Source organism: Heptranchias perlo, chromosome 27, assembly GCF_035084215.1.
Source record: "Heptranchias perlo isolate sHepPer1 chromosome 27, sHepPer1.hap1, whole genome shotgun sequence".
Classification (NCBI taxonomy): domain Eukaryota; kingdom Metazoa; phylum Chordata; class Chondrichthyes; order Hexanchiformes; family Hexanchidae; genus Heptranchias; species Heptranchias perlo.
The window spans coordinates 34,762,550-34,777,162 of NC_090351.1; the positions used below are offsets into that span (position 1 = coordinate 34,762,550).

Sequence of the window (14,613 nt, forward strand, 5' to 3'; positions counted from 1 at the left end):
TAAAATTATTAGGGGAAAAACCCTGTCAGATTCGGCTGCAGAGAAAGAATGCTCCCTGCTTACTAATGAATTGTTTAAAGTGGGCAACCCAATGCACTGGAGTACTGCGCCCATAACCAGTTAAGATGGGTTAGAATTCACTCTTCAGGTTCACATACAAAGGGGAGACTTTGCTATTCTCAACCAAGTTACTTGTGGGGGAGAGTTCTCTTTGAGCAGCAGAAGGATCATTTCCCTTCCAAGTAAACTGACACTCCACAGGGTTTATAATCCCTACCTCCTGTCCAAATACATTCAATCTCAGACCGTTAATTCTCAACGGGGAAGGGTCTTCACTTGCCCAGTGTATCTAGTGAGCAGCTGAATAATACAGATCAGGATGGTCTCCAGTTCAATACAAGTCTGGACTGAGTTTGTTGATCCCAACCGGGTGCCAGCAGAGCTTCAGTTGGCCTCAGTGCCCTTGGGTTGAGGGTAGGGGGGGGGGGGGTGGACTCAGCCCTTGATCGTTATCCGGTGACCCCTGCTGGAAGTAGGCGTGTGTCAATGCCACTCGAGGCCAGAATTGGACTTCGGCTGTTTGACCATGGAGACACCACCGCTGCTGACACTCACTGACAAGGCTCGCTCGTTAATAATGGCAACTTTGGTGAGGTACCGCAGGAGGAAGGGGAATACAGAAATGAGACTCTCATCACCCCATCGAGGCTGGATAAGAATCCAGATCCCACAGTAAGATGGGCAGCATTCTAACCCCCCTTGCTGGTACAAGTTCAGTTCTGATACCCTACTACCAACCAGGAAGGGACGCCTTGGATTATCAGCCTCCACTGCGTGCTACGGCCAACGGGAAGTAGAGTGAAGTCTGAAGATTACGGAGCCACTCCCGATTCTATAAAATATCCGCGCGTCCTACAGACTGCCCCTTGCTTTCTCTTTCAATTTATAAAGACCACCAACTTACGCGTGGTGCTCATATTGCTTTGCTCATTTTATTCTCTTCATATCAAGACGGAAAGCTGTACAGGAAGAGGAGAAATCACGCTCTGCTGGATAGAGTCAAGTATTGTGCTGTGTTAATGGCCTCTCACCTTTAGTGACCAAAGGTCTGGTACTGTGACCCTACGAAACAGATCCAACTGCCCTGTTTAAGGATGGAGTATGATACTATGCCAACAGTTTTATAAATCGTACATTAGATTCAAATGGAATACACCAAATTATAACAGACTGGCTACAACAAAGAGGCATGAAATAAGGAGTTTCTGATTATCATATTGTGTCTAATTTTTAATATAAGTTTCTGTTCACCCATCACCCCTGTGCTCACTGACCTACATTGGCTCCTGGTCCGGCAACAGCTCGATTTTAAAATTCTCATCCTTGTTTTCAAATCCCTCCGTGGCCTCGCCCCCTCCCTATCTCTGTAACCTCCTCCAGCCCGACAACCCTCCGAGATCTCTGCGCTCCTCCAATTCTGGCCTCTTGCGCATCCCCGATTTTCATTGTTCCACCATTGGCGGCCGTGCCTTCAGCTGCCTAGGCCCTGAGTTCTGGAATTCCCTCCCTAAAACTCTTTCTCCTCCTTTAAGACGCTCCTTAAAACCTACCTCTTTGACCAAGCTTTTGGTCACACGTCCCAATATCTCATGTGGCTCGGTGTCAAATTTTGTTTGATAATTGCTCCTGTGGAGCGCCTTGGGATGTTTCACCACATTAAAAGGAGCTTTATAAATGCAAGTTATTGTTATATCAGAATTAATCCCCGGGTAACAGTCTGCAATCATGCCAAGAACTTTAAAGGGCCAGCACCTTCCTGTGCCTGGTAAATCTTATTTGGGGTCTGCTGTTTTACATGACACACCAAGCAACATCATCAATTGCACTGAAATGCATCATTGAGTCATGTCAGGTGTTTCCCATTCCCAAAGCAAAGAAAGAAAGATGGGCTGTAAAAGACCACTTTGTGAAGATAACCCCCCCTTTAACCTAACTGGGTGAAGTGCAGTTATTGCTAAATTATTGCAGTATCTCACACAGCAAAACTCATGATGCAATGATCTCATGGGAGTATCAATACCAATAAGTTATTGATAAAAGAAATAACATTAAGGGCAATACTTAATATTCTGTGACAATCTTAATTCATCCTATTCATTTTTTCCCATTATTTCTATCAAAAAAGAAAGACTTACATTTATATAGAGCCTTTCATGACCATAATGTGCCCTAAAGCGCTTTACAGCCAATGAATAACTTTTGAAGCGTAGTCACTGTTGTAACATAGGGAAGCATTGCAGCCAATTTGCGCACAGCAAGATCCCACAAACAGCAATGTGATAATGACCAGATAATCTGTTTTTTAGGTGTTGGTTGAGGGATAAATATTGGCCAGGACACCGAGGAGAACTCCCCTGCTCTTCTTCGAAATAGTGCCATGGGATCTTTTACGTCCACTTGAGAGGGCAGATGGGGCCTTGGTTTAGCGTCGCATCCGAAAGACGGCACCTCTGACAGTGCAGCACTCCCTCAGTACCATACTGGAGTGTCAACCTAGACTTTGTGCTCAAGTTTCTGGAATGGGACTTGAACCCACAACCTTGACTCAGGAGGCAAGAGTGCTACCAACTGAGCCATGGCTGACATTCGACTGAGCTGCAACTACTAATATTTCATCCAACTGTTATGTTGCTGAAAATATTCTCTCTATACACAATACGAGTCTGGAGATAAAAGGTACAATTAAACTGCTGGGCGTTTTTTTACAATTCAGTTGGACACAGTACAAGAATCACCATCATCATTACGCTCGACTGAACGCTTAGTGCCAACGCTGCTTATCGTTCCTTTGTATACTACTTATTTCATGCCTCAAAATCATATGAGCAGGACGGACACAGATGGGAAACCACAAGACTTGGGACTGATGTAGACAGTGGCCTGGCCAGCCACTTACTGCTGTGCCTCCTTCAATTCTCTTCATGTCCAAGGCTGTCTTCCCTTTCTCCGCCTGCTCCCAGATGTCCTCGATAGAGTAGGCCCAGAGGCTGCTCTCAGTGGGAAGAGGAGGGACTATGGGCGGCGGCTCTTGCGGCAGGTAGGACTGCGGAAGGGGAGGTCGAGGCGGGCGTGTCTCCTGAGACAAAGAGCGAGCAAAGCATAAAGAGTAACTGCGAAGCCAGGAAGACTCTGAGTGAGCAAGAGGAGGTTAGTGTTTGGAAGGCTTCCCTTGAAATGAAGCTACAAGCAGCAGCTCGTGAATCATACTGAAAATATGGGTTGTATTTTGGTGAATCTTTTATCATTGACGTGTAGGATGCCTGCAGTGGGAATTGGAACACTTCTCCACTTTTTACTTTCCCCCCTGAAGGCGTTGACTCTCGCTGGGGTTTGGTCTCACGGACTCTGGGCCTACCTCACTCAAGTGGCCATCGTTCATGTACAGGCCTAGCCAGCAAGCGTCAGTAGGCTATTTCAACACTTGGGCATCACAGTTGAGCCCTATCATATCCTTACCCAACATCTGCCTACAACACGCTTTCCAGCAGGGATCACTGCGCAGAGATCAGGGGAATAAACCCTTACAGGTTTTAACCTTAGCTCGTCTAGGGGGATGATGCGGAGACAAACCATACCGTCTCCATTGCTGCCCAGACACTTCTCCACTTTTGAAGCCAGTTGGAGCACGAGGTAATACCGAATCAGGTGCTGCACGCGTCAGATGCAGAGTAAAACTCCTTCTACTCTGCACCAACATGCCTTATAACAGTGGTTTTCAAACTCTTCCATGTGGGGAACCCTTGCAAACATTGACACACTCCCAGGACTTCTCATCTGACCTTCCAAAAGACAGTGCTCTCATCGTTTCACTAGCACACAGGAACAGAAATAACATGCTCGCAGGTCAATAGGGACAGTCAGATATCTGGCCACCTTGCAGATACCCTGGGATCATCACCTCATGATGTCTAGGGTCTGTGGACCCCAGCTGAAAACCTGTGCCTTAAAACCAACCTCAGAAGAATGTCACACTGACCTGCTAGATCAGTGTGACATTTCTATCTCCCACCAGTCATCCTTATGATCTCCCTGAATAAGACAGTCAATTTGTGCCAAATTAAGAGCAATTTTTGTTTTCAATGGACTAGTTCCCAGTAGGAATTAGGTTGAGACTGTCTCCAAACCTATTCCACCAAGAATCCTTATACAGGTGGGAGGAGACTTTCATCCCATCAGTCTGGGCTGAATTTACATCCAGGTCCTGGAGATGAAAGGACAGACTGTTAACTCAATGCCACACTCAGGCTCCTGTCTTGTTAGTGCAAGAAAAACCACAGCTGAGGCAGAGGCAACATTCAGCAAAAGAAAATTCTTTCAGACTCAGCATTAGATGACAAGTGTTCCAGGAGCATGGGACAATTTGGCAAATTTAGCTGCCCCTCCCCCCCCCCATCCCACTATTGGCAAGAAACAGGATTGGAATAGTTTCCCCTTATTTGTGTTCCTTTCTTCAATTTCCTTTTGTTTCTTTTTCTTTCCCTTGCCCTTTGCGATGCTCCCCTATATCCTACTGGTGCCCAGTTTTTGTATCGTTGCATCTTTACCGGTTTACAGATGAAGGAGAAACGCTTGGACAAAATGGTTAGAGATTAGAAGGAACTTTCTTCCCCCTTCACAAGAGTGGTGGAAGTGGAGAATCAAGAATGGAAGATAAGACCATCAACTCCTTAAATGTCTGATTGGCAATCGGAATTGGAGGGTTATAGCGATAGGTACAGACAGAGATAATTACTCCATTGGATACAGTGGTCCTCTGTTGCCAGGCACTGGGAACTGGAATGGTGTCTCTGGAGGACAGCAGGGCAGGTTGAAAAGTGGAGATGTGATGAGCATTGTAGTTTTGCTTGATTATTTTTGGGGAATCAAGACCTATTTATGCTTAACTTTCCTTCAGGAAGTTAAAAGGGATAGAGTTGGATCCATGATAGGAAAGAGTGGGCTTGATGGGCTGAATGGCACTTTCTCATCCCTTGCTTTCTTATGTTGTTAAACCCTTACTTCAACCAGTCCCTGAGCATCATTCTTTGCGGATCATTTTAATGTTTATGTTGCTAAAAATAAATAGACACAAGAGGGTGTCTCAACATCAGGACCCCCTTACTAGAAAAAGTAGTCAAACATAATTTGGGTTAGTTCTGTTATCCTATTAATTTTAATTGTTTTTCCATTTTTGGTCCAACACCGATTACTAATGGTCAACAGTGCAAGGGAACTGAATCAGAGAGGCACTGGGGACCATGAATGACTGCAATACAAACTGATATTAATTCATTTCTCATACACTGAAGATCCGCCCATTCCAGGACCCTGGGAACATGATCATGACTCACAATTCCATTACAACAATTGGGCTTCGGTTTGTCCGTCACGGATCAGGACTCACCAGCTGCTCTCTCCGCTTACCTCATTGACTATTTGCTGGGCAGACAACTGTGATTCGGAGACGGGAGAGAAGGGGCTCATGGGACTGGTGAGGCTGTTTGAGCTCAGAGGGCTGGCCGGGCTGTTGGAGCTGAAGGTGCCCATTTGGGCACTTGTCACTGCTGAAAGAAAAAAAAAAATTGGGATTCAAAATCGTACAGAATTGTCATTTAATATTAATACTTCTCCCGTGCCTCTCCCGTGTTCATGGAATCCATTCAATGTGTAGGTTACAATGAATTCTGTGCATCTTGGAACTGGATCCATTGGGCATACACTCCCCAACATCACCACATTCTGTCCACATGCACCCGGGTGTAGGGCTGGACTTTCTGTGCATTGACTATGAATGGGCGGAAAATCCGCCTTTGTTACAGACTCGAAGAGACAACTGATACGGTGGCGTCAGCAATTTTAATGATCAAGTACAACTTAGCTACAAGCAGTAACGAGGCAATGAAGCAGTCTGTGCCCGCATGCAGCAAGACCTGGACAACATCCAGGCTTGGGCTTATAAGTGGCAAGTAACATTCGCTCCAGACAAGTGCCAGGCAATGACCATCTCCAACAAGAGAGAATCTAACCACCTCCCCTTGACATTCAATGGCATTACCATCGCCGAATGCCCCACAATCAACATCCTGGGGGTCACCATTGACCAGAAACTTAACTGGACCAGCCACATAAATACAGAGGCTACAAGAGCAGGTCAGAGGCTGGGTATTCTGCGGCGAGTGACTCACCTCCTGACTCCCCAAAGCCTTTCCACCATCTACAAGGCACAAGTCAGGAGTGTGATGGAATACTCTCCACTTGCCTGGATGAGTGCAGTTCTTTACATACGCACAACTCCATGCAGTACCTACAAGGTGGGCATCATCCACCTTCTGCCAATCAGTGGCACCGTAACCAATTTCACCCATATATGGACATGCTTCCATTTTGTTTCTCCCTGATCTTTTCAGCATTTTTCAGCAGGCACAAATTAAAGCAAACATGGCTTATAAGTCAGTTTAGGATTACACCTTCATGACTTCACTGCACCCTCCCGTCAAAATGGCACCTCACGCTCCCTCATTGGTATTTACTACAGTCTAAATTCAGACTGTACAGCTCCAACAGCAAGATCAGGCACTGCAGAGAGCCCTTAGCAGTGGCAGAGTTAGCATGTGGCTCGAGGCAGTCCTGGGAGCATTTCCTTTGCATGTATAATCCTCACTGAAGTGTTAAAAAAAAAAAGAACTTGCACTTTTCACAACTTCAGGATGTCCCAAAGCACTTTACAGCCAATGAAGTACTTTTGAAATGTAAAAAACGCGGCAGCCATTTATCACACAGCAAGCTCCCACAAACAGCAATGAAATAAATGATCAGATCATCTATTTTAGTTGAGGGATAAATATTGGCCAGGACACCGGGAGAGCTCCCCTGCTCTTCTTCGCATAGTGACTTGGAATCTTTTATGTCTGACCTGAGAAGGCGGACGGAGCCTCGGTTTAACGTCATCCGAAAGACGGCACCTCCGACACTGCAGTACTCCCTCAGTACTGCACTGGAGTGCCAGCCTGGATTATGTGCTCAAGTCTCTGGAGTGGGACTTGAAACCAGAACCTTCTAACAACCTTTAGGTGCTAGAGTGCTACCAACTGAGCCAAAGCTGATACCATGAACATCTGAGCACAGTAATCCAGGGCTTGTCATCCCACAGTCAGATAACCGTGATACGAATGAGCTCTCCCAGTGCAGAACTCTTTATGACAGGAGCGCTCATCATGAATTCAGGCATAGGTCAGCACGCGAGCACCACATATTTGGGGGCTAACGGGTAAATCTGTTACCCCTCTTAGGTTGGCCAGCAATGAGGTCATCACTTCAGCTGCACACTGCCCTTGCGCTTTCTCAATACAAGAGTGGGGTAATGGCCACATTGTGCAGTGCTAGTAAATTCCATACCATTCTGTTTGATGGACTCTGCTGTAATCCTATCGGGATAGGTCTTCCTCAGTCCCTCCATGACGTCTTGGATTTTCCACAGCTCCTTCTGAATGTGCTTGTAACCCACCTCATCCTGAAAGATTATCACAGACCATTTCAGGCTCATTTACTAAGTCTCAACATCCAATAACCGAAATCACATCCTCCCCTCCGTAAGCTTCATCCACGAGTGCTACGAAACATGGAAACAAAATTTTAAATCGTTTAAGAGTGTGATTGGATGGTTAAGGTAAGCTTTATCTTGAGCAATCAGGGTTGGGTGACAAGATTAATGGACTAATCTAACTCCTGGTCTTTCATTTCTCCAGATTTTCCTCAGCGTGGAAGATAATTGATCATCAGCGCTGTGGGAGAACCTTCACCACACGGACTGCAGCGGTTCAAGAAGGCGGCTCACCACCACCTTCTCAAGGGCAATTAGGGATGGGCAATAAATGCTGGCCTTGCCAGCGACGCCCACATCCCATGAACGAATAAAAAAATTTTTTTTTAACAGTTTACCTTTTCTTATGATTTAAAGGCAATGTTACCTGCATTCCCGTGGGGCTGTTTAGCTGCTCCCATAAGTCATTGTGAATGATGGACAGTTCCATTTTGAGGGCATCGCACTCCATCTTTGTGTTTGCAAAGGCCTAAAATGCATGCAACGCACAAAGCAGGACCGGAATACAAAGTCAATATTTTTTTTAAAACTGTCAATGCTTAAAGAATCAATGCTCAATAAAGAATCAAGTACACTCTGTAGTTAATATATTTATATCCATAATTGGGATGCCAACTTCAGAGTCAACACTGGCTGGCAAGTGATGGGATATAAACAAAGATGGATTCATGGCGTTGGAGATAGCGCTCACCACTGAGATCGATGGCCATTACCTCTATCTCTGTTGGTAGCGCACATGCAGAATGGCTCGCCCATTTGTTGGGGGGGCAGGGGGCAGCCATGTTGCTTTGCCCGATGGCGCTGAAGCACCCAAGCCCACCTCTGATTTGTTTTCTTATCTGCAATCCCCAGCCACTGGAAAAAGCACTGGCCCCAGCGACTCCTCGCTGCTTGTGACCTTAAGGCAGCGTTGGCTTGCAGAGGCGTACTCCTTTTAAATGGGTTTGACAGGCGAATGCCCAATTCCCTTCAACGGGTAAACGCAACCGCTCCCCTGGTGGCCTCGCACTGACACTGCTCCCGTACCGTGGTTGCTTGCGAGAGTTCCCCACGGATATTGATCAACTGATTCTGTAACGACTCCTTTTTCTGCACGAGTTGCTCTGTGTAAGCTGGCTGATTACGGTACATTGCCATCTCCCGATGCGTTGTTTCCAAGGCACTTTCCAGAGAATCCTAGAGTATGAAAGAAACAAAAAGAAAAATGCCCTAAATCAGGTTCAACTACATTCAGTCATTTAAAAACAATCACATATTCTCCTCTTCCCCTTCACCAAGTAACTGCAATCAGCTGACGGGGGAGGGGCAGACTCAGGATCATCACTGGAAGGAAGGACAGAGTTGGAATAAATGTTTTCACGCAAAGGGTTATTAAAAAGTGGACGGCCTTACGACAAGTGTCTATTGAGGGAGAGACCATAACTTTGTTTAAAATGAATGGGGATAACGATTTGAAGAGGAGAACATTAAAGGATATGAGGAGAGAGCAAGGAACTGGGATTAGAGTAGATAGCTCCAAATGAAGAGCTGGTACCAGCATAGGATTGATTGACCCCCTTCATGCTGTAAATCCTATGAGAATGGACATTGACTTGCTCTCCATCAATGCCATTGTGTACCCAAGTTCTAGAATATGCATGAGAGCAAGCACTTTGATCCCTCCCTTCCTCTGGGAAAGTACCCAGACTCTGTTTGATCTCTCCTGAACTCCAGCATGATTGGGATTGTACGTTTGAGTTCCCCATCAGATATCCCGAGATACTTCAACTGATATAAAAATACCACAATGGGGTCGATTTTCAACTTGCCGCCCGGGGGTAAAACTGGCGATGCGGATTGGCCCCCCATTATTAACTGCCCCGATTTTCATTTCCATTGAAATCGTAGAATTATAGACCATAGAAATTTAAGGCATAGAAGGCGGCCATTCAGCCCATCGTGTCTGTGCCGGCCGAAAAAGAACTATCCAGCCTAATCCCACTTTCCAGCTCTTGGTCCGTAGCCTTGTAGGTTACAGCACCTCAAGTGCATATCCAAGTACTCTTTAAATGCGATGAGGGTTTCTGCCTCTACCACCCTTTCAGGCAGTGAGTTCCAGACCCCCACCCACCCTCAGTGAAAAAATTTCTCCTCAACTCCTCTCTAATCCTTCTACCAATCAATTTAAATGTGTGCCCCTTGGTTAATGACCTCTCCGCTAAAGGAAATATGTCCTTCCTATCCACTCTATCTCGGCCCCTCATAATTTTATACACCACAATTAAATCTCCCCTCAGCCTCCTCTGTTCCAAAGAAAACCCCAGCCTATCCAATCTTTCCTCATAGATAAAATTCTTCAGTCCTGGCAACATCTTCATAAATCTCCTCTGTACCCTCTCCAGTGCAATCACATCTTTCCTGTAATGTGGTGACCAGAACTGTACGCAGTACTCTAGCTGTGGCCTAATTAGTGTTTTAATACAGTTCTAGCATAACCTCCCTGCTCTTATATTCTATGCCTCAGCTAATAAAGGAAAGCATCCTGTATGCCTTTTTAACCACCTTATCTACCTGTCCTGCTACTTTCAGGGATCTGTGGACATGCACTCCAAGGTCCTTCTGATCCTCTACACTTCTCAGTATCCTACCATTCATTTTGTGTATTCCCCTGCCTTGTTTGCCCTCTCCAAATGCATTACCTCACACTTCTTCGGATTGAATTCCATTTACCACTTTTCTGCTCACCTGACCAGTCCATTGATATCTTCCTGCAGACTACAGCTTCCTTCCTCACTATCAACCACAAGGCCAACCTTTGTATCTTCTGCAAACTTCTTAACCATGCCCCCTACATTTAAGTCTAAATCATTCACATATACCATAAAAAGCAAGGGACTCAGTACTGAGCCCTGCAGAACCCCACTGGAAACAGCCTTCCAATCACAAAAACACCCATCGACCATTACCCTTTGCTTCCTGCCACTGAGCCAATTCTGGATCCAACTTGCCACTTTCCCTTGGATCCCATGATCTTGTACTTTTTGACCAGCCTGCCATGTGGGACCTTGTCAAAAGCCTTGCTAAAATCCACGTAGACTTCATCAAACTCGCTTCCCTCATCGACCCTCCTCGTTACCTCCCCAAAAAATTCAATCAAGTTAGCCAGACATGACCTTCCCTTAACAAATCCATGCTGACTGTCCTTGATTAATCCGTGCCTTTCTAAATGACCAGATTTGGATCCCAACAGTCTGAAATTCTTATCTCCTGAAATTCAAATATGTTTAAATTCAGTTTTCTGCGTTCTCCCTGCCCACTGCCAACATGTTACATCTGAATATTTTGATGCCACTTATCGTAACAGGATTTAGTGAGGGCAGAATCTATTTAGGCCATGGCAAATTTATTTGACCAATCCAATATTGAGCATATTTTAAATTCATTTGCATATACCATATACACACAGCTGCACACATATACCAAAATCCATCAAAATATTTGAAAAGGTACATGGAGCTGAATATCAACTGGAATAAAAATCCTTCCAGGGCTCCGTGACAAATTTTGTAAAGCATTTCTCAGCGTGCCTTGTTCAAAATAGGGCATCTATCTGAAGCTGAGAGAGAGAGAGAGAGAGAGAGAGATGGAGAAATAGAAAGAGAAAAAGAGAGAGAGACCAACCAGAAAGGCTCCGTGGGCAAAGTGGCACATAAAAGGTTAATATTCAGGGGGCTTTCTGTTTGGTCCAGTTTATATTGCAGTTTAGCAGAGCTGACTTAACTTCTTGTCATTTTCGATCTTCCAAGGAAAACTAGTTAAGCCTGTAACTACTGTAAATCTACAATAAATCACTGCTTCTGTTCACATATCCATTTACCGCCTAACAAAACTGTTTTGGTAGTTTATAGCCTAAAACTACGATCTGCTGAAGTGTTTATTCCACCGGCTTCAACATGTGAGGGGCCCATGATCTAACCAGTAGTCCAAATACAGTAGTGAGAGTTCTTGGTTTGATCCCCGGACTTGTTGCAAGTTACCTAGAGACTGGGTAGATCAGGCACAAAGGACTATAGGGAGCGAGGGCACTCCTATTGATGTGGTTTCAGAAAAGTATCCAGGGTGCAAAAAAAAAGCATTAAAAGTACCTTCTCCTTCCGAAGCTGCAGGACCCACTTTTCCTGTTCTCGCTGGTTCTTGGTCTGTTCACAAAGTCGACCGAGCAATTTCTGTTTCCGATAAAAATAAGGAAAAGGCCGTTAATTTTCAGTTGCACTTTTGGCAGAGATTGCAATGAGGCAAAAGCTCATTTTCACAAAACTTGCAGGCATCAAGATCAATCAAAATTACTGTGCTAAATTTTTATTGAGCGCGAAAGGTCCTCTGGGGAAACAGTTCCCGTTATAACTTACTAGATTTTGAAGAGTTTGCAGGGAGCCTGGGGCTGTGTCACTGAGGAGCTGAACGTGGGTTAATAATTCCTCACACGTCGAGATCCAGGTCTCAGCTGCGACATCAGAAGATGTTCAGTGGAGACGAGGCACCTCCTCATGGTTGGGGAAGGAGATAAGCACAGCTGGGGGCACCATTGTGCAACTCCAAGTAGGTGACTATAAACGGCAGGGGCAACTTTTCGGAATGGGCCGGAATAACTGTCGGTACTGGATCGTGTGACCGTTCTCCGCCCTGCTCGATTTTCCCCTCCATCCAAGTGCATAACCAGCGAGAATTCCGATACGGTCATTTATTTCGCCCCTGCCGATGTTGAAAGTTACCCCCCAGTGTTTGCAGGAGCCTAGCAGCAGGCTGACTTCTCCCCTGCTCAGCTGGCTTTGAGTTTATGCTCAATGGGGGCGACCTACGCTGAGGTCATATCATCATTTCTCCCGACCCCCCCCCCCCCCCCCGCCCTCAATTTTCTCTCATCTTCTGAAGGCTGAGATTTAGTTCATCGGTTGTTGGTCACCCCCCCGAGGTACCTCGTCCGAGTTGCCATTCTTCGGGTGCGAGTCTAAACAATGAGGGGCGGCCGGCTATTCGACTGTGGGGGCATTAGCACTGAGCATGGTCCTGTGATATCCACACAGCAGGGGTCACTAGATAACAAACAGAAGCAGAAACCCTAGATAATCATCCCCTTACCCCCCCCCACCACCACCACCCACCCACCCAAACCCCCCAGGCTAGGGAGTCTGAGGACTCTCGTGTCCCTATTAGCTGAGATCAGTTTACTCAGCACCAAGTGGGTTTGAACCCGAGGCCTTTGTATGAATCAATAACACACTGAGCAGCGCAAGTACCAACTGAGAAATCTGGAGAACATAACTTTCTTTTTAAGTAGGAGAGGAAAGAAAAAGAAAAAAGAGTGTACATAAATAACATTGATTTCTGCTTTAATAGGGCAGATGTTGCACCTATGTCAAGCTGCACAGGTGCAACCACCGGGGGAGGTGGGGGTGGAGATGTGTCTCCCCCCCACCAACTCCAAACCCAGTTTTTTATTCCTATAGATTACATTCCCTCTTTTCCCCTTGCTTCAAGTCCTGGAATTGCTCCAGGTGAGCCCTTCCTAATTCTTGGTACATGGTTGTACCTCCGTCCGAGAGACAATAGGGTCTCTGTTCTTGCTTTAAAGTGGAAGATTGCTGCCAGCAGAATTAAATATTCTAAAGCGAGGCTAAAATCCCAAGGATGAGCGTTCCCAATAAGCCCTTGCTGCCTCGTCACTTCAGATTCCAGCATCGCAAAATAATCTTTTAAAGAGACAGGTAATTCATTCATAAAACTTACGTCAATCTCCAATTCGTCGACCTTGTAGTGCTGCAGGGGCTCCTGGTATCTGTCTTGATATGGAACCTGCAAGCATCATTAACAGTTAGGGCTCTGACCTTTCTACGTGCAGCACACTGATCAGGATCTTTAATACACTGTCACGCAGAGTCTTTTATTGCATGCCAATTCTGCATTTTGCTCTTTATTGGTCATTCCGTTTCGCTCTCTCTCTCCTCCCTGCTTTGAGTGCTGGACCAAATAGGAAAGAAAGAAGCCAGCCCCCAATGTAATGCTGTGCAGTCTAAAAGGACATCAAATAGCCACAGCCATGGTTTGACCAGGAAAGCAAATTATAATGATCCAAACCAGGATTAACTCGCTCCATTTTCCATGCCCTGTTCTCATCAATGGGGCCGGATGGTCTGCATTGAGTTGACACTGGTGTTACCTGCATGCTCTGGGAGCAGCAGACAGCCACTACACACAGTCTAAACTCCGAGGTCAGTCTGCATCAAAGTGGAAAATGAAGACCTTTGGATTAAAATGTTTGTGGGGAGGTGTTGGGGGGGGGGGTGGGTGGGAAGCGTTGGGGGGGGGTGGGTGGGGGGAAGCGTTGTGAGGGGGGGGGGTTGGAAGCGTTGGGGGAGGTGGGTGGGAAGCGTTGGGGGGGGTGGTGGGAAGCGTTGGGTGGGAGGGAAGCGTTGGGGGGGGGGTGGGTGGGAAGCGTTGGGGGGGGGGGGTGGGTGGGAAGCGTTGGGGGGGAATGGGTGGTAAGCGTTGGGGGGGTGGGTGGGAAGCGTGGGGGGGGGTGGGGTGGGAGGGAAGCGTGGGGGGGGGGTGGGGTGGGAGGGAAGCGTGGGGGGGGGGTGGGGTGGGAGGGAAGCGTGGGGGGGGTGGGGTGGGAGGGAAGCGTGAAGGGGGGTGGGGTGGGAGGGAAGCGTGGTGGGGGGGTGGGTGGGAAGCGTTGGGGGGGGTGGGAGGGAAGCGTTGGGGGGGGGTGGGTGGGAAGCGTTGGGGGGGGAGTGGGTGGGAAGCGTTGGGGGGGGTGGGGTGGGAGGGAAGCGTGGAGGGGGGGGTGGGTGGAAAGCGTGGGGGGGGGTGGGGTGGGAGGGAAGCGTGGGGGGGGGTGGGGTGGGAGGGAAGCGTGATGGGGGGGTGGGTGGGAAGCATTGGGGGGGGTGGGGTGGGTGGGAAGCGTCGGGGGGGGTGGGTGGGAAGCGTTGGGG

The 14,613-nt window shown here is 47.1% G+C and overlaps 1 protein-coding gene across 11 annotated transcripts in view; it reads right to left on the minus strand.

The window, feature by feature from the left end:
• The window catches only part of plekha6 (pleckstrin homology domain containing, family A member 6), a 259,562-nt gene that overhangs the window by 23,540 nt on the left and 221,409 nt on the right, over window positions 1-14,613 (minus strand). For 10 of the 11 annotated variants that reach the window (XM_068007640.1, XM_068007638.1, XM_068007642.1 and 7 more), the window contains 6 exons: window positions 13,406-13,471; window positions 11,764-11,844; window positions 8,666-8,815; window positions 8,007-8,108; window positions 7,435-7,549; window positions 5,464-5,603 (listed from right to left, as the gene is read on the minus strand). In XM_068007640.1, the coding sequence (XP_067863741.1) occupies window positions 5,464-5,603; window positions 7,435-7,549; window positions 8,007-8,108; window positions 8,666-8,815; window positions 11,764-11,844; window positions 13,406-13,471 (654 nt within the window). The remainder of the gene's footprint in view (window positions 1-5,463; window positions 5,604-7,434; window positions 7,550-8,006; window positions 8,109-8,665; window positions 8,816-11,763; window positions 11,845-13,405; window positions 13,472-14,613) is intronic. The other variant, XM_068007641.1, reaches the window with a different exon arrangement.